We start from the raw sequence: 24,201 nt of genomic DNA, 5'->3' as shown, positions 1-24,201 counted from the left end.
ATCTCTCTCTGGCTTGACGTGACAAAAAAATTAAAGAATTTGATTATTGGATATTTATTTGTAATTTTTTGATCTTCCAAATAAATTGGTGGTGTTTTTTCATCGAGTGATTCTTCTTGGAAAAATGTGTAGATTAGAAAAAAAATAAACAAATATTTAAAATAAAATAATCCTGGGGGTTTGGCTGATCTTTTGAGCAAAAAACTTACTAAGATTATTTCGCGTTCTATTTCTATACGATTTTATTTGTTTTGTGCTTAAGTTTATTTTTTATCTACCTACATTTAAAAATGTGTCAAGTTTGGAGTTAAAACCTTTTGACTTCAAGAGATAAGATTTCAAGATATTTGTGCGCCCAAGCAAGGAAATTGTTATTGGAGGTCTTGGGAAATTCTCTCTTACATAAGCACTGACAAATTCCTCTAATGTTCAGTTTCAAATTAATAACAAAACATTACGCTTTTGTGCAATGTCACCGTTCATTCATTTAATTAAATGCTACGTAAACATGGATCATTTTCCACATTATTATAATCATCATAAGTCAATACTCGACTTGTAATCCGACGGATTACTAATTTATTATATCACAGCATATGAATAAAAAAAACGTCACGAAACTAGATCGAAAATCTCAACTTATGCAGTCACCCATTACATAAAATCGAATAAATATCTCGTTCTGGTGGATACTTTCACCATTTCTTAGGTAACATCACGTACAACAAGAGATGTAAAATTTTACTAGAAATGGCAATGATTTAACACGTGTGACCCCGTTATGTTTATAAATATTTTCCCAAACAAACGCTCCAGTCAATGACGCTCACTTTTATAGTAAAACCACCCCACTATAGCCAAACGTCCCCACTCACTTGCCTTTTAAAACATTTTGCCCCAACTTTTCCTCAATAATTGCAAAGCTTTTGAGTGAAAGAGTCTCAAATGATACGACAATGTTGATTCGATTACTTTTTGTGTTTAATGGACTCGTGATAGTTAAAAGTCTTAACCAAGCCCTTGTGGGCCAGTCTGTGCTCTACGGAATATCGCATCTAGCCAAAGAAAACGCCAATTTTTCAACATGTCTTGAGCAGTTGGCCCATTTTTACGACGCGGTGGAAGACCACCAAACCTGGGCCCTAAAAGGTAACATTTCCTTATTAAAAATTGCATTACATGTGTAGGAGTTAAAATTTTTAATGTTTTTTGGATTTTTTTAAATATTATTATCAGGTATACCGAATAGCACTTAGTCTTACATAAGTGCCTATAAAAAATCGTGTTTTCATTATAAATTACATTTATAAAATCTGACCTAGCCAACCCAAATTTAAAATTTCCGCATAAAATATAGTTTTGTCCAAAAACCATGTCACATTACTTTCACTCAGGAATAGTCTTAACTACGAGGAAACATTTTTGTAGCTCTTGATGCTAGTGGTAGCCCAGGCTCCGGTTTTTTCTACGGAAATAACTTATGGCTGGGCTCTTACGCCCAATGTGAGGACTTATCAAACACCAAACCCTTTGAAATCAGCTACGAGAGTGTTAGACGCCCCAATGCCACCCTTTACGACTTCCCTCCATTTAATTTAGGTTTCGCTGTGGCTTATTTCGAGCACAACAGCACGCTCCAGCATCACACGCAACTACCTTTGGAGGTAAGATTTTGAACTTGAACCGTGAAAGTTATTGGCGAGGAAAGTTGAGTGGTTTTATAACGCAGACGACGCAATAATATATTATATAATTGCTCTTTTGCCCTTATTTTAGATGTCTGCACGGTTATGTAAACAAATAATAAGCTGGTATTAAGTGTGGGCATTAGGGACGAACGGTTGCAAAAACCACTCTTACGTCCTTTATATTCAATATGCCAATCATTTCGTAATGCGTGAAACGTACATTGAACTAAATTAAGTGTGCATAACACACACGAGGAGATTTTATTTGATTTTCAGAATATTCAACACGTTTGTTTTAGTTCACGATACAACTTGGCCTGTGCATCCCCCAAACTTGCTCAACTCATGACTTACACCCCTTACTTGAGAATTATGTAAACCAGCGATCTTTAACCGCCCAAAACTTATACAACCTGAACCTAAATCTCACAATGATTCGCTCATTAGAACCGACCGGGTTATGGCTACTTCAATTACCAAAAACCATAATCTTCCTGTAAGTCTAGCTTTGTTTGCCAAACAAAAATAAACCAAACTTACAGATCCTTGGTCTCCACTGTGCTAATTTTGACCATCATTGGCACGTGCTACGACGTACGAAAGCACAAACTGGCCAAAAATCTAATCACAGGACATCGGGGCAACCTCACAGGAAAACAGAGCTCGAGTGTTGAACTCGTTTCAAATTCCTCCTCAGAAGTCGAAACTATAGGCACATTTGGCGCAATTTTGAAATGTTTCTCGATGTATTCCAACGTGAAAAATCTGGTCAAAACCGACTTGCCCCCAGAGTCGGTCACGGTAATCCACGGGCTGAAATTTTTCGGGATGTTGTGGGTGATTATGGTGCATGCTGTTTTCTACCAGTCGGATTATTTGAGCAATGTGCCAACAGCGTACCGACTATCTGAGGATATTTTCGCCCAAATATTGAGCAATTCGACGTATTCGGTCGACACGTATTTATTTCTGAGGTAGCTACAAATTATGTCAGGCTTGGACTTACCTATTTTTTCTAGCGGGTTTTTGTTGGCTTATTTGTTTTTCAAATCGAGGGCGAACCACGACTCGGTTCTTCGGAAGGTTTCGCAATTTTTCATGATGTTCCTCAACCGATTTTTAAGACTAACACCACCTTACGTATTTGTTATATTGATGACTGATGTTATGTATACGTACTATCGCAAAGCTTCGGTGCTTTATTCCAGCGAACGCAACGAGGAGCTTTGCCCCAAATATTGGTGGCGAAATTTGTTGTACATTAATAACTTGTACCCGAGGTCTGAGATGTGTCTGAGCTGGTCGTGGTATTTGTCAGTTGATACTCAGTTCTTTACGGTCGTTTCGTTTTTACTCATTTTGTCAACAAGGTAAAGTATTTTTTGGGGGAAAAATCAACTGAAACAGTGGTTTTCTTTCAGCAAATTTAAAATTTCAGCCGCTTTAACAGTTCTCTTAATAATTGGGAATGTTTTGGCCACGACTTACAAGTCTTACACTATTCGCTACATTCCAACGTAAGTCCTAATTTTGGGTAATTAGGTGTTAGTGATTAATTTTAGTATGGATGAGCAACTGACTGAGCTTGACGCAATTTATGACTTGCCGTGGAACAGAATTGGGCCATATTTAATTGGAGTTGTTACGGCTTACATTTACGTAATTAAATTAAAACAAAAACTGGTTTTGAAAGAAGTTAGTGTCTTGCATTTGTGGGCAAATATTATGCTGATGATTTCAGAGAACCCGTATTATATTGTGGACTTTGTTTCCGCTCCTCAATTTATGGATTTTGTTTACTTTGTACACTAGAAATTTATCGGTAGAGTTTTCTGCAGTGTACATGGGAGTGTCAAGGACTCTGTGGGGGATTGGTTTAGGGTGGCTTATCATCGCGTGTTCCACAGGAAACGCACGTGAGTCGAGACCTGAACCTAGCACCGGAAATTTAAAAATCTTTCCAGGAGCTTTAGAGAAATTCCTTTCGTTTCGAGGTTGGATTCCGCTAAGCCGTTTGACATACTGTGCATATTTGCTGAATCCTCTTCTAGCTAACATGATATACATGGGGTCTAATAGTAGTTTAAACGCCTCCAAAGCTTCATTCGTAAGATATCTTGCGGTACGTTATGTCAAGCTTCAATTAACTTTTCAGGGCGTCACGACGCAAGGAGTCGCAATGACGACTTATTTCCTGGCATTTTTCATGTCAGTGTTAATTGAATCACCCAGTATTTTACTCACCAAAATGATGTTCAATAAGTTGGTAAAGTCGAGGAATGCGAACGCGGCTTAACTAAGGTTTTATTTACTTGATGACTGTGATTTTAGATTGTATTTTTGTACGAATAAAAATCCTAAAAGTTGTTGTTTTATCTTTATTAGACACTTGAGTAGATAAGCTGTGCCGATTCAGATTCACTTCGTCTGCGCATGCGCCATTTCAGGGATTCCCTGGTGCAAAACGTGGGAATTCCCTGATGTGGGATCTATTTTTGGATTATGATATTATGGCTGCTGGTCTTTGTATGCGCATGCGTTATTTTGTAGAATCCCATATTGAAAGTTATGTGAATTTCCGATGTCAGCGCTACTTTTGTATCATGATGTCATGGGTATTTTTGGACCATGACGTCAGGAATACCTTGGGATTCCCACGATTTGGACAGGGGATTCCCTGAAATGGCGCATGCGCAGTTGAAGTGAATCTGAATCGGCAAAGCCTATCTACTCACTTGATTTGATTTATCGATTTGTCGATGTATCGAATGACGATAAGTTGTAGATGGTTTTGCTACTCTACCCATTAAATTCCCATTTAAACTATCAAGTAACCACATTTATCAAAGCTATCATGAGTCAAATCAGCGAAATTATATTTAATTAGCTCAACGGAAGCGACTATATTCCAAAAGTTGGAGTTTAGAACAGAACAAGGTTTAGAAAAACAAAATGAAAACACAAATTGAAAAAAAAAACAATAAAAAATAGAAACTTAAGCAACGAATAATCAAGGGAAAAACAAAAAGTAGGTAAAAGAAAACTGATAAAAAATTAGCGAAGCTAGTGTTATCCTTATTGGCTGAATAAATTTCTGACAACTCTCTGCTTTCTAAACAAAATGGAACAAAAATTATGCAAGATAGAAGTTAAAATTATTTACACCTCGAAAATCTGAAAACTTTACGGTTTTCCAAATTTCCTAATTAGGTGTTATCATAATTATTATCACTTGACTTAAAAGTGAATAATTATTATCAGATTTTGAACTATTTACTTCAAAATTTTGAGAATAACTCCTAAAAAATAAATGGAAAGATCTAGATCAAAATTATCTTTAATTTGACGAATAGCAAATATCTAAGTAAAGACGAGAGCATTGTTTTCTTAGGGTCGTAGGAAGATAATCTATTTATTTTATCATATTGAATTAAATCTCCCTAATTTTTATCTTACGTAATTTAATTTGCACAGTAAAAACTATTGGAAAAATTGGATTTTTTTTTCCAAAATTGGATTTTCCCGTATTACTTTCTTGCATGTAAATTTTGAAAGAAATTGAAACATGGAATCAAATTGAAGTGTTGTTTTTAATTACAACCAATATTTTTTTATCATTTTTGATAGTACACACTTATATCTTCTGACAAATAGTAAACAACGTGTTAGGGAATGGTTTAACGCAAAAATGTAAAGGTGGATAGAAAATAGCAAAACGAATCGATTAAGTAAAATTTATGTAAATCGAAAATGCATAATTTTTCTAAAAAATAAATCTGACATTAAAGTCCCAAATTTTGAGAACCGCTGAACTAAAATGATAAAAATTATCTTAAATTTTAATATTATTGAGAAAACAGCAGGAGTAAATTAACTTCTGCCGTAATTCTTCCATTTCACTTTGTGTTTTAATATTAAATTTTCCAAAAAAAAAACAAAAAGAAATTTATGCCTGAACTGGGGTTTGAACCTCCCACAAAATGAGCATGCTGGCTATGATTTTGAACAAATTTGAAAACGTCTACGTGCCACTATGTCCACTTTGTTTAAAGAAAATAATAACTGTTAATAAACTACCATAAAGCAATAACTGTTAATAAACTACCATAAAGCACACAGTGGCTCTCAACAGATGAGTTAATAAATTTTTTTGTAGAAAGTATGCACTTTTTGGAAAAATGATATAATAGTTTTTAACTCGTCTCATCGTGACAAATTCACATACGAAATAATGCTAAACTATTCCCTAACACCCCGTATAAAAAAAATAAGTTACTCAAAAAATTAAATAAAAACTTACCGATAATTACACTTATAAAGTTAAATAAGAGAAAATATTGTATAAGAGGTGGTTTTTTATTTATTTATTTGTGAAAGAATAAGTGTAATTATTAATCATTTTCGAGCATTACGTGATTATCTGATAAAAACAAGTCTAATTATTTACCTGCTTTTAATAACTTTATTCTTATAATCAGTTGATTTTCTCATAATTCAGTAATATCCTTAACTTTCAGTTTATTTGAATGAAATAGCAAATTCAGTTCTAGCATAAGTTCTAGCACAAATGCAAGGTACTTCTGACAATTAAATTACAAAAAACCGAACCAAACATGCACCAAGTTTTTAAATTTTATTTTCAAAGATATCTTTGAATCACCCTATCTAATAATCACCCGGAATTTAGTTAAAAAGTTGTTGTTTTACAAAAAATTTAGTCATTTTTTATTTTTAACTTTTTTTATAATATCACAATGCAAGAAGTCGCAATGACGACTTATTTCCTGGCATTTTTCATGTCAGTGTTAATTGAATCACCCAGTATTTTACTCACTAAAATGATGTTCAGTAAGTTAGCAGAGTCAATGCGAATGCGGCTTAATTAGTTTTTAATTATTTGATGACTGTGATTTATACTGTTTTTGTACGAATAAAAATACTAAGTTATTGTTTTATCTTTATTAGACAAGTGTCTCTGATCGTAAGACTTTTTTGATGTACCGTCCGACGAGAATTTGTGGATGGTTTTGCCACTCTAACAATGTTTCTTTCGGAGTTGTGACCTGATCCCCATTTAAACGATTAACTAAGGCCACATTTATCAAAGCTGCTTTAATGCCGGCATAGTGAGTCAAAGCGGCGAAAGCCGTGGCTTCCATTTCAATGTTTGTGACTCCTCGCTTCACCAGCTCATTCAAATAATTAACTTTGTCCTCTTCGGTGTGGTCACAAAAGGCCCCATCAGTTCGCCCTTGACCTACACACAGTTTTTTATCGTTGGACGTGTTATTTATTCACTCACCTTCGTAGAAATCATCGGCACACATTGTCACACCTTCGACAACGTTAAATGTATCGTCGGATTTTCTCAAACTGGTCAATTCTTTGACCAACTGTTGGTCCAATTTTGCCGGTCTTTGGACCACCTTCCCACAAATTTTCTGCAAGTTATAGTGAGCACAACAAGTTTAAAACTTAATTTAACTAACTTGAGTGTGAAACGTGTTGCCCATTTCATCAACAACACTTTTGGCCACGATAACGGTGCCTTCTTTAAGCCCAATGCCGCCACACGTCCCAATCCGGAAAAAAATCGGATTTTTTACTTTAGCATGGTACATGAGTTTGGTAATTTCGTGGAGTAAAATTCCGATTGAAGGGACCCCCATTCCGTGCTAAAATCGTGACGGTTTTGGTGTTTTTCAAACGACAAACACTCACATTGACACATAGAATCGGTCCAACTTTGTACATTGCAAATCGGTGCGATTTTTCGGTTAAATCGCACAGGGACGTCCCAATTGGCAGTTCGTAATTAATCTCGGATTGTAAATATTGCGCGAGGTGCTCCATCCGTTTCGCTGTGCCTCCCATACAAACAAACTGATTTTTTTACGAGAATGAAAATTAAGTTGTCTTACTTTCACATCACCAAACATTTTGACCAAATCGTGAGACACTGTACTTAGTGCTAGGTGGTACAAAATATCCTCTTTCAGATTTTCGATATTAGGGTTTCGTAAACGCAGAGTTCCGTCCGGATTTCTACAACTTTTAATGAATTGAGGGTTCAGAAACTGGGTAAATCACCTGGTTTCGCTGACTTCTCCGTTTTGATTCGCACAGTTCATTTTTTGAGATGATACTAACACTTGTAACAATTTGGGCGCGATTTTATTGATACTGTTATCAGAAGTTATCTTTTTTATTATTTGGTGACAAACACTGCTTAAATTAATGCAGTTTACTGTGAGAATGACTCGAATATCCGCATTTCAATTTATTTATGACCTATGATAAGGCACAGAAAAATGCCTCACACTTAGATAAATCATGGCGTGAAACTAAATAAATATTTTTTTAAATAAAACTTAATCAATTTTGAGGATAAATAAGCAGTGGCGGCTCGCAGACTTATTTTAATAAATTACGTTCAAATAAAAAGATACACATTAAACAGATAACATGTTCAAATTCACTTTTTCAACATTCAACCTTATCGTTAATCCGTCCCAAAGTCATCGATTCAAACTTATTCGTAATACTATCACTGGGAATTCCCCGGTTGATTAGAGGAAAATTTACCTTTAACTTTTGAAAATTAATTTGGCAATTGAAAATTAAGTTTGAGTTTTTGGCTGAAAAGCATTCGAAAACAATTAGGTTTTTTTGGGTTGAAATCGAACCATTGTTGTTGGAAAAAACATGAATAAGGCTTGCTTTTTATACAGAGCTATTTGAGATATTGCGATGCTGTTTTCATTATCCGATAGATCGACTTAAAATCCATAAAATATTTTTATTTTACACAGGGTGTTGTATACAGGGTGGTGAGTCAAAGTTATATTTTCTTTAATGGAACATCCTATACAGGGTGTATCAGAAACAACTTTTCTATTTAACATTTTGCAAAATTCTTCTTTGTAATTTTCACTGTTTTTCACCTTTCTTTTGTGCAAACGAGCCGGTCAGTGTTTAATGATTAGTTTCTATTCATAGCAACAATTTTCATTGTTGTTTTAAATTGTTTAAATTGTCCGTTTCTATCAAACGAAAATAGTTCGGCTCTTTTATTTTTGTACTCATCGGCGGGTACACGTTTCAGTATGTTATCTTTTTCCAAATTTTAAGTAAATTTGCAAATTTTTTATTGAAAAATTACAAATAGAAAAAATGATTTCTTTGCTGAGCTCTGTCAACTGTTAAAGTTAAGACACGTATTTCTGATACACCCTCTATATACTACGTAAAAAAATAATGAAAATATTATGAGTCTATCTATTTTCGTTTCGGAATTATTCAACTTTTCGTCATAAAAAAACCAATTTTTGAAAAATCACTGCGAAGTCGCCTATGAATATTTTCCGGCAAATTTCCATCAGAAAAATTCAGAATACCTTGTAGTTTTAGCAAATAGTCCACTTTTACTTGAAACACGGAAATAATGTACAGGCTGTGCCAAAAGGCAAAAAGTTGAATAACTAATTTTTTTAATAAAACACCATGTATTTCTTTACACGTATCGATAGTATTTTTCATAAGCTTTCTAATAATATGCGGTTTGCAAATTTACAAAATTTCTTAGTGTTCAAAGAAAAAATTCATTTTGTATTTATTTTAATAATAATAATAATTCTTGATGAGTGAAATTAATTTCTACAAGGTTTTAGGGAATGGCTTAGCAATATTCTGTATATGAATTTGTCATAATCAGATGAGTTAAAAAAATGCGTAATTTCTTCAGAAATTTTTGTTAACCCACTCGTTGAGAGCCACTGTGTGGCTTTTGGTAGTTTATTAGCAGTTTATTTTTTATTAAACAAAATGGAGATGGTGGCGCATGGGCGTTTTGAGAATTTTTCAAAACGGTTCACATGTTCATTTGTGTGGGAAGCTCGAATTCCGGTCCTGGCTAAAAAAAAATTTTTTTTCGTAAAATTTAATAACAAAACAAATTGAAATAGAAGCATAACCTAGTGGACCAAGAAGTTAATTTACCTCTGCTGTTTTGTCAATAATATTATAATTTCCGCTAATTTTTATAATTCTAGTTCAGCGGTTCTCAAAATTTGGGATTTTAATTTCAGAACGATTTTTTAGGAAAACTATGCATTTTTATTTTATATAAATTTAACCTTAAATTTACCTTTAAATACCTTTAAATTTTTGCTAAACTATTTCCTAACACACTGTATACTTTGCCTTTATAATACGTTTATTAACATCATCAGTAGGAGAAATTTATGGATATTTAGTTTTCAAAAGTTTCATCGATAATGCGTGGAATACACGTACGATTTAATCATCATTTCTTCTTTATTTATTATTTATTACCGTTACCAACTGACCAAAATTCTCTAGACGACATTTTTTTTTATTGAAATAAGAAAAAAGGGGGTGCAAAGGGGGTACAAATTTTCTTGTAATAAAATAAATTTTTTTGAAAAATCTCGAAAAATATTTTAAATTTGCTATGCTAACCCCATATCATTAAAAAGCTTATCAAAAATGCTACCGATACATGAAAAAAATCATGGAGTTTATTTGAAAGAAACGTTTTGGCACACCTTGTATATTATCTGCGTGCTTTATCTAAAAGTCGACTATTTGCTAAAACTACAAGGTATTCTAAGTTTTTCTGTTGGAAAATATTCATAAGCGATTTCGCAGTGATTTTAATTTAATAACGAAAATTTGGGTAATTCCAAAACGAATAAAGATAGACCCATAATAGTTTATATAAAGTTACATTATTTTTTGCTTAGAATCTAATTATGCAAAAATATATAAGGTGTTCTATTTAAAAAAATATAACTTTGGTTCACCACCCTGTATACAACATCTTATGTACCTATAATAATAATATTTTTAGTTTGTGGAATTTAAGTCGATCTATCGGATAATGGAAACGACATCGCAATATTTCAAATAGCTCTGTATAAAAAGCAAGCCTTATTCATGTTTTTTCCACCAACAATGGTTCGATTTCAACCCAAAAAAACCTAATTGTTTTCGAATGCTTTTCAGCCAAAAACTCAAACTTAATTTTCAATTGCAAAATTAATTTTTAAAACTTAAAGGTAATTTTTCCTCTAATCGACCGGGAAATTATAAAAAAATTATAAACCGATTACGCACCCCTGGGTCACCCTGTATTGTATTGCTTAGAAGCTGCTCCTGTAAAAAGTGTTATGTATTTGAAAATAAAAATGGCGGGTAACTGGCAAATATTTATTGTTTATAGGCGACATAAAACAGACTACTCTAGGATGAACATCGATCAACAATAATGGAATAGAAAGAAAGAGTCTAGATTTTCCGAGTCGGTGTTGAGAAAAGAAGCCTGTACAGGATGCTGTATTTCCTAATGCTTATATAAAATTTCAATACGAACAACCCCTATAACTGTGAGCAAATTCAACAATAACGATGTAACCAACAAATTAGGCAGATTTGAATCACATGACTACGTCGTTGTCTACCATAAAATGTGTAAATTGTAACAAATGTATTGTCCAGTATATAGCTACAACGTCACAACATTAAAACACCATGCTTTATTAATGACTACCAACTGTTGAAACATTTAAATGCAAAGCCGCTTAATGGTATTTTCTGGTCAAATTGTGTGTTGGAAGTTTCGCAAAAAAATGTCACGAGTCTTATGCTCTGATATGTTTAGGATGAATAGAATTTCCGACCACCATAATCCAGAATTAGTTTTGATAATAGAAGTATAGTCTGTGCTTTTACAACTCATTTTTTACAAATACGAACAACAATAATGTTCCCTAGAACTAGATAATGTAACAGTACAGGATTGTGCAACGACCACCCATCAACTCCTATACCCCTACACTATTTTCTTTTCTTATTAATAAAAAATCACCATCATCACACACTTAGACTTGCCGATAACTCGATAATAAATTAAATTGAAACTATAACGAAGCAACTTGTGCAATTAATTTAATCAAAAGTCTCAGACTCTTGCTGGACTAGTTTGAAACGTCGCGGACTTTTAACAGCCATGGAACCATGGCCATCGAACGAAATCCTCCCTTTGGTTTGCAAGTACCGGCGAATATACCGCGCAACTAGCTTCTGAGGTCTGATCTGCCACTCATCCAGCACTTCTTTAGGGGCACAAACCTACCAAAAAAATAATAAACCCGAATTTACAAACCAATAACTCACCTGGTCCCCCTTCAACCGATCCAGCAAAGCAACACACACCACGGCTGCCCTTATCCCAGCATGATGGGTCAACGCAGCAAAGGGTATAACCTCCATCTCGATATTTTTCACCCCGTTGCTTTGCAACCCCGTCAAGTATTCCATTTTTTCGGACTCAGTGTAGTCGCAAAAAGCCCCATCAGTGCGTCCCTGCCCTAAAAATATTTTTTATAGTCAGTAGGGACCTAACACCCAAAAACTAATTACTTTTAGCTTTTTTAGCAATCAATAATAATAATATGAATAAAAAACTGAAGATTTAAGAATTACTTAACAGGCAGTATAAAAAATGTGTTGATTATGATTTAATTATGAGCTTCAATATTTGGAAAAAATCAAAACCTATAACCCTGAATCATTCGATCTGAAAAACCAGAAAAATCTGGGCTTATATAATCAAAAAGTTGATTTAAAGAACTTATAAAGTTAAATAAATTCAACTTAGTTAAACGTGATAGATGCCTCATCTTGATTTGAACGCATAGACAGCCCTAATGATTTCGACCTAAAAAAACTGAAAAAGGAGAAATCAAGAGGAACAACGAATAAAAAATATAAGCCCTTGAGAAAAAACAAACTGGAATAAAATGTTTTATAACAGACAACAATCAAAATAACTGATAAGAAATAAATAGACAATTAGTGTAGGAAAATGTATACACAGAATAAAAAGTAAATTAAGTGAAAAAGGATGTAAAATTAGTTCAACAGAAATGACTATATTCCAGAATTTGGAGTTTAGAGCAGAACAGGGCTTAGAAAAACAAAATTAAAACCAGTTTGAAAAGAAAACAATAAAAAATAGAAATTCAAGCAACGAATAAACAAGTGAAAAACAAAAATTGCGTAAAAGAAAAATGATAAAACTTTTAATCTCGATTTTCAGTTTAAATTTTTTAATGATAAAAAATTAATAAAAAAGCTAGTGTTAAATACTTAATGCTAAACCAAATCTCTGCTTTCAAAACAAAATGGAAGAAAAATTGTGCCTTTACACCTAGAAAATCTGAAAACTTTACGGGTAAACGTAACTTGAAATTTTCCAATTAGGTGTTATCATAATTATTATAAATTGATCTAAATGTGAATAATTAGTATACAATTTTAAACTATTTAGTGCAAAGTTTTGAGAATAACACCTAAAAAATAAATGCAAAGATCTAGATCAAAATTTATTTTTAATTTGATGAATAGTAAACATCTAAGCAAAAACGACAAGAGCATTGTTTTTTTAGGGTCATATTAAGATAATCTATTCACTTAATCATATTGTAATTAAAGATTCAATTACTCAAGGTTTCCCCAATTTTCTCTTACATAATTTAAATTGCATCCCTACAGTAAAAACTATTGGAAAAATTGGATTTTTTCCCAAAATTATATTTTCCTAATTTACTTCCTTACAGCGTAAATTTAGAAAGAAATTAAAACTTCAATTCAAATTGAAATGTAGTTTTTAAATCATTAAGCAATATGTTTTTATCACACCTTTATCTTCTGACAAATACTATATAAAAAGATAAATAAAGTTACTCAAAAAATTAATTAAAAACATTGATAAATAATTACACTTATAAAAATAAATAAGAGAAAATATTGGATAAAATTGGATATTTGTGAAATAAGTCTAATTATTCATCAAACAAATTCTAACAATTTTCGAGCCAGTGCTGAATTACTGAATTTTAGAGAAAATCAACAGATTAAAAGCAGTTACATATTTACTGGTTTGTTTTTATCAGATTTCAGTAAATCTGATAAAATCTACACTCTCTACACAAGATAGTTCTGAAAATTAATTAAAAAAAAAACGAACCAAATATGCACCAGATTTTTAATCTTATTTTCAAAGATATCCATTAAAAAATCTTCCTGTATTTATTGTGTTTTACAAAAAACGTAGTTCTTTTTTCAACTATTTTCTATAATATTACGTTGCCCCTGTTTTTTTTCTGTATTATGTACTACTCACTACTCAGACATTTTCTACCATTACTTATCGTAAATTCTTAGTAATATGAGTTAAAACTACAACTAAAAATTTCTTCAAATTCATTAACCAACAATTAAGAACCTACAATTTAAAAAATACGACGAAAACTGAAAGTTTGATCAAATGATTTTAAAAAATATGACCCATCTATTTACTTGATATTTTTTAAATAAATACATTTTTGCCGCAAGAAAAATAAGGCAAGAATATAAAAATAAAACCTTTTCTGTGTAATTACTGATTATCGCCAAGTTTCTGATTTTGTTTTATTTACTTTAATATTTTATTTTATTTTTTCTATCCTTTACTCGTTTTTTTACAGCTACCAAAAATATGATGGAAAAATGTTGCTAGAATGCCAAATGATGGTTCAAAAATAAGATGGACTTGTTCGACAATTTTTTTAATGAACTAACAAATACTTTTAAAAGAATGTTTTCAAATCAATTAATATTTCAATTTTTTTAATTTATTTTAGTTATTCCCACCTACCTTCGTAGAAATCGTTGGCACACATCGTGGTTCCAATAATAGTATCGTACGGGTCCTCAGGATCGGCTAAACCCTTCAATTCCCGAACTAAACGTTTGTCTAACTTTGCTGGTCTTCGAACTGGTTTTCCTAACATTGGCTACGATTTTCCTTAGGTGGTGTTATCTCCAAAAGTTTGGTACTTACCACTTGATAATAATGGTTTCCCATTTCATCTACAGCGTCGTCGGAAATTACCACAGTACCACCTTCGAGACCGATTCCTCCGCAAGTGCCGATTCGGAAAAAAATCGGATCACGGGCTTTCGAATGGTACATCAGTTTGATTATTTCGTGGAGTAGGATTCCAATGGATGGGATACCCATACCATGCTAGAACCTTTTCTGTAATTATTGTTTTGGGCAAACGATTTAGCTTACGCTAACGGACAAGACAGGACCGACTTTGAACATACTGTAACGGTATGAATATTGGCTGATGTCTTGCAAGGTGGTTCCTGTCGGGAGCTTGTGGCCGATTTCTTTCATTATGTAGTAGGCGAAGGCCTCCATGCGTTTCGGAGTCCCTCCCATGCAGACGAACTAAAAAATACATTCTGCAAGTCGTAACACTACAGGATGTTCCGTCTAAATCTCACATTACATGTACTGAAAACCGGAAATTTTGACAGTGTCGAAGAATAATAGTATATTATGATACGAGTTTTATAAGACGCATTTTGTCGCACGCACGAATCTAGGGCATAATAGAGTAAGCGCGATAAAATGCTTTATAAACGAGATATCATACAGTATTTTTTCTACTTCGCACTTTTTGTACCAAAAAAATTAATTTGTAAATTTAGGGAATTTTGTGGCAGTTGACAACATTTGCGCGCAGACAGTGAAATGAAATTAATAATTTGGACCGTCATTAGTTTATTCGTACAAATGTATTCTGAAAATGTCGAAGACGTTTTGCAATGTACCCCTTAACAAATACGGACATTTGTGGCAAATACGTGAAATTTGAAAAATTTGCCTGAGGATAATGAGATCTCAACTTACTTACTTGCACTGGCTTTTGAAGTTATATTTGTACATTACTCAAAAGATGTTCGAAAGGGCCACATATCAGGGCTGGTACAAAAGCCTCTAAAGGTTCGTATTTGATTAATTTGATTAAATTATGCACTTGAAACAGGTGCCAATTGACACTGACAGTTCTCTCTAATATTTGCCAAGAAACTAGGTTGTCAACATTATCCAACTAAATTACCCTGTTTTTTAGTGTAATTATTATAGCACTCCGTTAGATATTACGATATACAAATCGCGCATCGTAATGACCTCAACACGAAACCGAAGTAGAAAAAGTTATTTATCGGAAAGTTGGTACTCAGAAATAATCCGTTGAGTTCTGCTCAATGAAAATATTTTCAAGATAGCAGCACTTTCGGTTATAGCGGAAGTCGCTACTAACTTTCCTATTTTAAATGGAAAACTATCTTTTTTACTGCGTTTTTAGATTAGTTTAAGGGAGTTTTTATCAGCTTTCGTTAGTTTAACCATTTTTGAGATATTTAAGATTTTTTGAAAATTTTTGGATTTGCACCTGCCACTTAAAAAAATCGGTAACTCGCTTATTTTTGAAGATTTCGAAATCATATTTTAAGAATTAAAAAAGAAGGCCTATATCTGTTCTTCAGTGTGTTCAAAATTGAAAATAAAGTTCATAAACCCAAAAATTTTAAGGTTAAGTTGAGACAATTTCAAGTACCCATAACTTATTTTTTTCAAATGGGATGCCACAATTTTTATTTTACTAGATGGAGGAGAATTTTGTTCTGCATCGATCTGTATTAGTATTCCCTATACCTTTCTGTGATAATTTTCAAATTATGTTGTTTTTTTGTCATTGTAGAAAATTTCTTACTAACCACAGCTATTTTTGCATAGTTTGTCATAAAAATATTTCAGATCAAACTTAAATGATAAACTCTGTTCAAAATTGTGTTATCCATCCTCTAAAAACAAAATAAATTTATTGTTTTAAGTTTTAAGTTCAAAAAACTTCTCACATTTTTCTCACATTTTTTTATTCGTTACCATGGCAAAATGTTAGAACAGACCTACGGCTAAAAATTTCTCAATCCCAACAAGAAGTTATTATAACTTGAAAACTATTAAATGTAGGTATAGGGAATGTTAATATAAATCGATGCAGAATTAAATTCTCTACCATTTAGTAAAATAAAACGTTTGGCAATTTATTAAAAAAAATGAATTATAGGTGCTTAAATTTCTGCAAACTTAACTTTAAAAATTTGGAGTTTCTTATTCTTTTTTAGAAATTTGAAAACACCAAAGGAAAGATCTAGGCTTCCTTTTTTAAATGAGGTGAAAAATATTTCCAGATTTTTAAAAATGACAGAGTTATCAATTTTTGAGCTGGAAGGTGTAAATCTAAAAAAAATTAAAAACCATAAATATTTTGTAAACGGCTAAATTTAGGTATAGAGACAGCTTACAAAAACTACCTTAAAATAACTCTAGTAATTCAAAAACGAATTAAATATATAGCATTCCATTTAAAATAAAAAAGTTGATAGCGACTTCTGGTATAACCGGAAGTGCTGCCATCTTGAAAATATTTTTATTGAGCAGGAGCTCAAAGCTTATGGTTGTACATAAATTAGTAGATGACTATCATTATTAGAACTCCCTGTACTTCTAATGTGGGGTTTAGACGGAACAGGCTGTATATTTTTTTATGTTGAAACTTTCTGAGCAGAAAATTTGAAATGTGTTTGAAGTTGCATCACATTTGGATAAAAATTTGCTGCGTTTTCCATTACGAATGTTTATCGCGACAAAAACACGAAAATCATTTGTTTGCAACGTGTTGTAATATTTTTCGTGTTTGACAGTTCGATTATTTGTTGATAATTATTGCAAAAACTGTTGATCGGAAGAATTGTTTATGACCCAGAAACCTTCTGGAGGACCTTGACTGATTCCAGTTGAATTTGATCCTATATTCACCAATCGATATGAAAACAAAGCGTACTACAAAAAGCCAAGGATAGTAGTGATGCTGTAGACAAAACGTCGAGACAAAAAGTAAACTGAGTCAAATCGCGATATTTTGAAATAGTCAAGAAAACTGCAAGGTTGAATTTGTAAAAACAATTCTTACTTTTACGTCGCCGAACATTTCGACTAGATCGTGTGAGCCGCTTCCTAGAGCCAGGTGGTAGAGAATGTCCTGGTCCATGAGTTCAATGTGGGGATTCCTGAGCCGAACGGTGCCATCAGGATATCTGGAACAGTAGAACATCAATAAAGAAGTTGTCTCGAAATAAACTCTTCCGATCGATCGCAAACCTTCGCCGATTGTTAGTGCAACTTTCACGAGCTTTATTCGAGTTCTAACACCAAGGATTTTGTTTAATTTTTGTTTTTACCTAAACTTGGCTACTTCACACTTGTTACACGTTTCTTTCGTTTCGTTCTCTTCGCAGTGGTAGAAATTATCGTGTTCGTCTCCATTCTCTACTTTGCTCATGGTGTTCTCACTGCTCAAGCTACAGCACTACTAACTGTTCAATCGTAAATTTCTTCAGAAGGTCAAAGAATTGATAACGAGAGAAAGATTCCAAGATGATTGCTGTGTGTGATGGCATTCATTGAATTATTGTCTGGGTTTCTAGCCCGCAGCATATTTCGCACATGATTTATCTCATTATCATAAATTATGTAATTCATCTTACTCATGAATGAAATACTTGTGTTTATTGTAACACGAAGCATTATCACAGATAAAGGGAAATGTTGACATGTTGACAAGAGCTCATCTGGCAATTTATTTGATATTGCTTTCACACTTTAATGATTGACAAACATTTTTTGCAACTCATAAAGGGTGAATTTAATGGATATTTAAGTAACAATTTAAGTAAATCAGGTTTTTAAAATTCAAAATACAAACATTTCTTGATCAAGGAAGTAAACTTGACTTCGCTCGATTCGCTAAGAGTGCAAAGAACAATAAATTAGTCCGTAAAGAGGACATCAACCTGAATTCTTCTTTAATTAGTCAGCAGTTGCAGTTACAGTTATTTTTTTCTGTTTGATTGAATAATGAAAACCATTGAAAATAGGTGGAAAAAATAAATCACTTTATAGATAATTGTTTCATTTAATTCTCTGAAACGTTGTGTGAATTACCGAAGGTTTAAGGTAATTCATTTTGATAATCTTTGTCAAACATCAGATAATATTAATTTGTTACGGATCGATCAAAAGATTAAAAGATTCCATATCTACTGGCAACGCAAATATTTAATTTTATCGCTACATAATTTCTCCCAATTTTTTTGTTTTTTTGAACAGAATGGCATTTGGAAACATTCGCTGTTTCAAAACTACAACAAACGCCAACGTCGCATTTTACCGAATTATTTTTTAAACAAGATTGATAAAATTGTAAAACAGTTATTAACGATCAGATCTCTCATTGATAGTATAAATTACATTATAACATAATTTATAACAGCTAATTTTGAGAGAAAATTCGACGTTGGCGTATTTATCGTTTTACAGTTAATAGATACTTTAAAACAATTTCAGTCAGAAATGAGCTGATTGAATAATAATGAATTTTCGCTAAATTGGACTAAAATTACCTACTAAATTAGGTGGAAAATTAAATCGTATATTCCGATACATTTTTAATTTAAAACTCGATTGTTTACTGAAATTTTGTCAAAAATAAACAGAAACATTATGAAAATTGTGCAATTTTTGTTTTTTAACAAAGCTAACTCGATCTGAAAATTCGCTAAAATGGATAAAAAAAACTTACTTTCTTACATTCTTAGTTCTTAGTTTTACAAAAAATGCTTTTTGACAAAACAATCGCATTATTTAGTAGGATTTGAGGCAGAAACATTTACTTAAGCCACGTTGTATGTATGTATATACAGGGTGAATCAAAAATACCGACATCAAACTGAATTAAAAGTTTCTATGGCAAAAAATTGTTTGAGCCTTTTTTACGACATATAGTTCTTCAAAGTTAATTTTTTAATTTAAGTTTTTGGTACTTCAGATAATATTTTTTTGATTTTATAGTTAGCGGAAACTTGTAACATTTAAAAACTTGCGAATCAACAATATCATAGGAAGCAAAAGATCAAAAATCGATACGGTTGCTAAAGAAAACAAATTCAAAAAAAATTCAAAATGAAGTTGCTTGAAAAAATCTGACTGAACGTCTTTTATCACCATACGAGAGATTGTCCGTCACTTGTGAATCACCCTGTATAAATTATTAATCGTCTTTAATACTGACTTAAGTTAACTTAGGAAAATGCTAGCAACAATTGCTGCTATAAATTAAAAGATTAAAAGCGATCACTTTTGTTAAAAATGATTCAATTTCGTCATTTTTTTTATTGAATTTTACACAAAAAATGAGTTTTTTCCTTTATTTAAAAACGGGATATATCTAACAACAAGATCAACATAGTGCCATATGGGGCTTTACCTGTGATTTTAGGGCTGTCCTAGCGATTTTAGGGCTGTCCTAGCGAAATTATATAAAAAATACAACAAAAAACATTCTTTTTTATGTGAATTGTGTTGAATCTTTATGCTTTATTGTAATTTCTTAGAGAAAAACCTTAAAACATTTTAAACACTTTGTTAAAGTAGGATTATTTAACTTTACAATTGTGCTTCGAAAAAAAAAACGAAAAATGTAATTCAATAACTTCTCTAAAGACAAGAAAAGTATCTAAATTTTTATGTTTCCACTTTCTATTTTAGCTTTTATTTTCTTGTTTAGGCTTTCAGGAGTATACTACATATTTAATTTAGAGTCGGTCTATAAAAAGCTCTGTTAAAATTTAATTCGTTGTTAAAAGTCAACTCGAATGGACCAACCAAATTACTTCAATTTGGTCACGTAATTACGCGTTTAATTGCGGATTAAATTAATGACGCTTCTATAAACCCATCCTTAAACATTTACAATTAAAAATCAAGTGTTTGAACTATAAAAAAAACTTGCATTGTAAATTTTTATTTAACGTTTAAAATTTAAAATTTGTTTTTGTCTTTCTGGTAACAACAATTTGGTGGTCTCTAGGAAAAGGAATAATAATAAGAATTACCATTTAACTGTATTAGTATTTAGTTATTTGAAATATGGTTCCGAGAAGCAATCCTTTTTTATAAAAATCAATCAATAGTCAATACAATATCCGTGATTGGCTCCTGGTCACCTACGTTTGAATATTTTGATACAAATAAATAGCTTACAAAAAAGTGAAATTCCCAAGTGAGTTGTCATGAGTATGATTTGCGAAAATCGCATGTGGTCCAATAGTTTTCAATCACTGTTACTTTTGCGGTTTCGAGCTTCAATAACATATATGAGCCAATTGTGTGAAGAATAGGGAAACAAGATTGTGGTTTGTGGTTGCTTGTACGCGCTTGCACGTTTTCCACAACAAAACGTACAGTTTTCTTCCTCAATATCTCATCCAATTAGATCAATATTTGTCTACATCAGGGACATGGACGAAAAAATCCGGACTAGTGTTCCTAATAAGCATCGTCACGGCAATAATGCGTGAAGGGTGTGCCTTTTACCGAAGAAGGGCGCGTGTTAACACCCGAAACAGGTGACTTCCTGTTAGAATCGTACAATGGTTTCTCGCCTCGTTATGTAAGAACTAATCGAGCAATTTTGCGATAAAAAATGAAATTTATGAATTCACCGAGCTAGTCCTTGTCCCTTCTAATTACCGCTCTGGCCGTGACCACCGAGCGCAAAGAACCGTGAAACCATCGATTAAAAAATAACACGAGCGAATTTTGCCTAAAATTCTCAACACCTGATCACCCTCATCACAATCAATAGGAAATTCAACAACGATCACTTACTCGTCCCTCTCCTCGTCCGACATTTTTTGTGTTTTGACACTAAACTATGTACAAGGATAGGTTTCGATAAAAAATTGTTTCGTTAAAATAACTGAAACATCACTAAAACACTAAGAAATTAAGAGAAAGGGTGCGTCACTTTGCAGTTACAAGATCGACCACCGCAGAGTGAGGGCGCACCGACGACGGTTCGTTATCCTGTTGCAGGATAATACTTATGCGAGCCTGGTCGCAAGCACACACCTCTTTCGAATTTTTTCAACAGAGAATTGATCGCAAATTCATTACGTTTACGCACGTTTAAGGCGGATAATTGGCCCAAAAAATATGCAAGTAATCGCGTTCTTGCTTGTTTACCAGACACCTATTTTTCTGTTACAGTTAGTTTTACTGAATTAAATCAACACATTCTGTAATATTCCTCTGACGTGCAGAATGTGTTGCTCAAGACGCCTTTTCACAACGCTAGTCACTGCTACCACCACTTTTCCTTGGCTATTTGCAATAAACATTAATTCTCCACTTTACAAATTATTGGCAATTTTAGTTAGTAAAATAGAATGTTTTATTAAGTCTAGTATTTATTTATTGCCCTTTTCTTTTATTACTACTTGAGCAATTGTGTAATTCTTGAATATTAAACTGTCAATAATCTTCTAATTTCTTGATACTCAATTCTAGAATACATATGTAGTAGTATATTTATTATTAAACACAGTCAACTCTCAAGTATAAAAATTACCGTTTAACAATTTCAAAATTAATTGAGTCCTGCGATCCTGACGAGGTAAATATTATTTTAATTGAAGTTCTTTTTCATTTTCGGATCCTTCATTCGAATATTTTGAAAGACTTAGATGAAAAAGTAATTATAAGTACCAACGTAATATTTTCCTCTAAAATAGGGTAGAAAATTCATAATTACATCCTCATGAGAAAGGTATGTTAAAAAAAAACAAAAAAAAAAGGGCTACTTTATCTCCAGAATTTTCCATCCAGAAAAACAGAAGAGAAAAACGAGATCAGAACAACTTGAATCGTAAAATTTATGCCGAATTAAAACCAGAAATTCACTTCAATCGAAAAATTTTGTTAAACAAGTCAAGAAATCGTCAACTTAGAAAATAGTTGCAACATCTTTACTTCAGTTAATTCTGTACGTTTTAGTACGTCGTTTTAGGTCAAAATGATACTGTTTTAGTACGTTGTTGGCATAACAAGTATAAATTTTCTCAAATCAACCAAAAGCTAGCCGTTTAAAAACAGATCATTATTTCAGAGTTCAGACAATCTATGGCGATTTAACAGGTTTTTAATTCAAAAACTCACTTTGGTAGACATATTTTGCTGTAACAAGAAGACCAATTTTGAACGCTTTTGAGAATCACACTAAAATCAACGATTTTTTTCGAAATAAAGCCAGAAAATTGTTGATTATTTATTTTAGAATAAGACAGTTTCAGTCAGTTTTAATCAAATTAATACATTTTTCATCGAGAAAAGCACTAAAAGCGCAAAAATATCACTTACTTTAAGTTTTACCAAAACAGCCGAAAAAATCGTGAATTTCAAAAATAGTTGTAATAATTGTACTTCAATTCAGAAGTCACTAAATTTAACAAATGTTGCTAAAACAAACCACAAAATCGCTGTATTAGGTCAAAATACAGTCAGTCAATTCTGATTAGGTTTCCACGTTTTTGGGTTAGAATCGCAATCAATACACTTTGTTGAAATAAGCCAGAAAATTGTCGATTTATGTTTAAAAAAAAAATTTTTTTTAAATGCCCATGGCAACATCAATAACCCAAGAAATGTGAAGTATAAATGGCATCTTTTTAATGATATTTTGTTAAGGACCATCAATTTCATGACAACGAGAGGTATAATTATTTCATGTTACATTATTTCCAATTTTTGTAATTTTAATATCAATATTTATGATTTCAAGGTGTACCAATAAAATAACGTAAAGTATTCGTATTTACTTTAATTAATGTACTTATGTTTTAATAGTATACAACCTGTATCAGAACTCGCTCTCTAATGGGAAGGTGCGTATAGTTTAAGCAATTTTGAAGCTAAAGTTCCTTTACAAAAAATTCTAACTCTGCGTTTGGGAGATAAGAACGTTTGAAAATAGCCAATCACAAAAGGCCTTGCTCTAGAGGACTAGTTGAACAAAACCCGTTGCTAGGAGAACAAGAAATAGGTAAAACGGACAATAAAAATGGGCACTTGAATTATTTTTCATTCCTTAGTAACGCATCTACTGTATACAGTAGACCTGGGAGAGAGCTTCTGGGATTGGTTACTTTGAGACCTCTATATCTCGCAAACGAAGAATAAAAGACCCACATTTTTTTGCATTTTTGCCATCTCTATTGCTGTTACCACTAGCACTTCTCCGGTGGGGAGTGAGTTCTGATACACCCTGTATTAAAATATATGTGGATACGCCGAAAAATGCTCGAAAAAATGCTCGAAAAATCGTGCGTGTTTTAAAAACCTCAATATCCTCTCTTACTTCAATATACTATTATAAGTCAGAAAGTCAATAAATTGCCACATTTAGCTAAAAAATCGTAAGTTTAGTTCTTAAATAGTTACAAATGTAATTATTCTGAACGACTTAGCACGTTTTTAAGTTAGAAGCTCAATGATATGTTTCAAAACCTTTTTCACCAAGAAATTTTAGCAAATTAAACAAGATAGCCATTCAGGGAGAAATGTAACCTGACACTGAAAGTTCAAAATGATTTTAGTAAATGTTAAGTTTATTTCAAAACGCACGGTTTATATTTATTGTAGGTATTTTGCGACAAAAGAATTTTTGGTAGAGGATAATCATTTAAACTG

The 24,201-nt window shown here is 32.4% G+C and overlaps 3 protein-coding genes and 1 long non-coding RNA gene across 5 annotated transcripts; 1 reads left to right on the top strand and 3 right to left on the bottom strand.

The window, feature by feature from the left end:
* Positions 1–266: 266 nt before the first annotated feature.
* LOC656570 (nose resistant to fluoxetine protein 6) lies at positions 267–4,054 on the top strand. Its single transcript, XM_008202604.3, has 10 exons — positions 267–1,149; positions 1,429–1,664; positions 1,988–2,184; positions 2,231–2,662; positions 2,708–3,058; positions 3,110–3,205; positions 3,251–3,383; positions 3,430–3,604; positions 3,653–3,795; positions 3,844–4,054. Exons 1-10 carry the CDS (start codon positions 957–959, stop codon positions 3,982–3,984), a joined length of 2,097 nt encoding a protein of 698 aa, XP_008200826.1. The 5' UTR covers positions 267–956; the 3' UTR covers positions 3,985–4,054.
* On the bottom strand, positions 2,795–4,061 carry LOC135265997 (uncharacterized). The gene is made up of 2 exons (XR_010333920.1): positions 3,933–4,061; positions 2,795–3,882 (listed from the first exon to the last, which is right to left on the bottom strand). It is a non-coding gene; the product is annotated as an uncharacterized LOC135265997 (long non-coding RNA).
* A 2,571-nt stretch (positions 4,062–6,632) lies between these two features.
* Positions 6,633–7,946, bottom strand: LOC656733 (uridine phosphorylase 1). The gene is made up of 6 exons (XM_963239.5): positions 7,779–7,946; positions 7,610–7,733; positions 7,410–7,571; positions 7,178–7,363; positions 6,991–7,129; positions 6,633–6,945 (listed from the first exon to the last, which is right to left on the bottom strand). Exons 1-6 carry the CDS (start codon positions 7,817–7,819, stop codon positions 6,650–6,652), a joined length of 948 nt encoding a protein of 315 aa, XP_968332.1. The 5' UTR covers positions 7,820–7,946; the 3' UTR covers positions 6,633–6,649.
* A 2,959-nt stretch (positions 7,947–10,905) lies between these two features.
* On the bottom strand, positions 10,906–21,520 carry LOC656823 (uridine phosphorylase 1). Of its 2 annotated transcripts, none has more exons than XM_963324.5 (7): positions 21,343–21,520; positions 17,588–17,711; positions 14,830–14,991; positions 14,596–14,781; positions 14,410–14,548; positions 11,886–12,079; positions 10,906–11,840 (listed from the first exon to the last, which is right to left on the bottom strand). In XM_963324.5, the coding sequence occupies exons 1-7, from the start codon at positions 21,363–21,365 to the stop codon at positions 11,658–11,660; spliced, it is 1,011 nt and encodes a 336-aa protein (XP_968417.2). In that variant the 5' UTR covers positions 21,366–21,520; the 3' UTR covers positions 10,906–11,657. The 2 variants fall into 2 exon arrangements, with proteins under 2 accessions (XP_968417.2, XP_008200828.1); XM_008202606.3 differs by lacking the exon at positions 21,343–21,520 and adding an exon at positions 17,856–18,044.
* Positions 21,521–24,201: the final 2,681 nt, after the last annotated feature.

Source organism: Tribolium castaneum, chromosome 4, assembly GCF_031307605.1.
Source record: "Tribolium castaneum strain GA2 chromosome 4, icTriCast1.1, whole genome shotgun sequence".
Lineage (NCBI taxonomy): Eukaryota > Metazoa > Arthropoda > Insecta > Coleoptera > Tenebrionidae > Tribolium > Tribolium castaneum.
This window is presented reverse-complemented; position numbering and strand designations above follow the sequence as displayed.

Excerpts from the sequence above, each read along its gene's own strand:
- LOC656570 (XM_008202604.3), top strand. The coding sequence starts at position 957 with ATGTTGATTCGATTACTTTTTGTGTTTAATGGACTCGTGATAGTTAAA. Across the intron at positions 1,665-1,987 it reads ACACGCAACTACCTTTGGAG|TTCACGATACAACTTGGCCT; the intron begins GTAAGATTTTGA and ends CGTTTGTTTTAG. Across the intron at positions 2,185-2,230 it reads CCAAAAACCATAATCTTCCT|ATCCTTGGTCTCCACTGTGC; the intron begins GTAAGTCTAGCT and ends CCAAACTTACAG.
- LOC656733 (XM_963239.5), bottom strand. The coding sequence starts at position 7,819 with ATGAACTGTGCGAATCAAAACGGAGAAGTCAGCGAAACCAG. Across the intron at positions 7,364-7,409 it reads GACCGATTCTATGTGTCAAT|CACGGAATGGGGGTCCCTTC; the intron begins GTGAGTGTTTGT and ends TCACGATTTTAG. Across the intron at positions 7,130-7,177 it reads GCAACACGTTTCACACTCAA|AAAATTTGTGGGAAGGTGGT; the intron begins GTTAGTTAAATT and ends TATAACTTGCAG.
- LOC656823 (XM_008202606.3), bottom strand. The coding sequence starts at position 17,956 with ATGAGCAAAGTAGAGAATGGAGACGAACACGATAATTTCTACCACTGC. Across the intron at positions 14,782-14,829 it reads GTCCTGTCTTGTCCGTTAGC|CATGGTATGGGTATCCCATC; the intron begins GTAAGCTAAATC and ends AAAAGGTTCTAG. Across the intron at positions 12,080-14,409 it reads TGCCAACGATTTCTACGAAG|GGCAGGGACGCACTGATGGG; the intron begins GTAGGTGGGAAT and ends AAATATTTTTAG.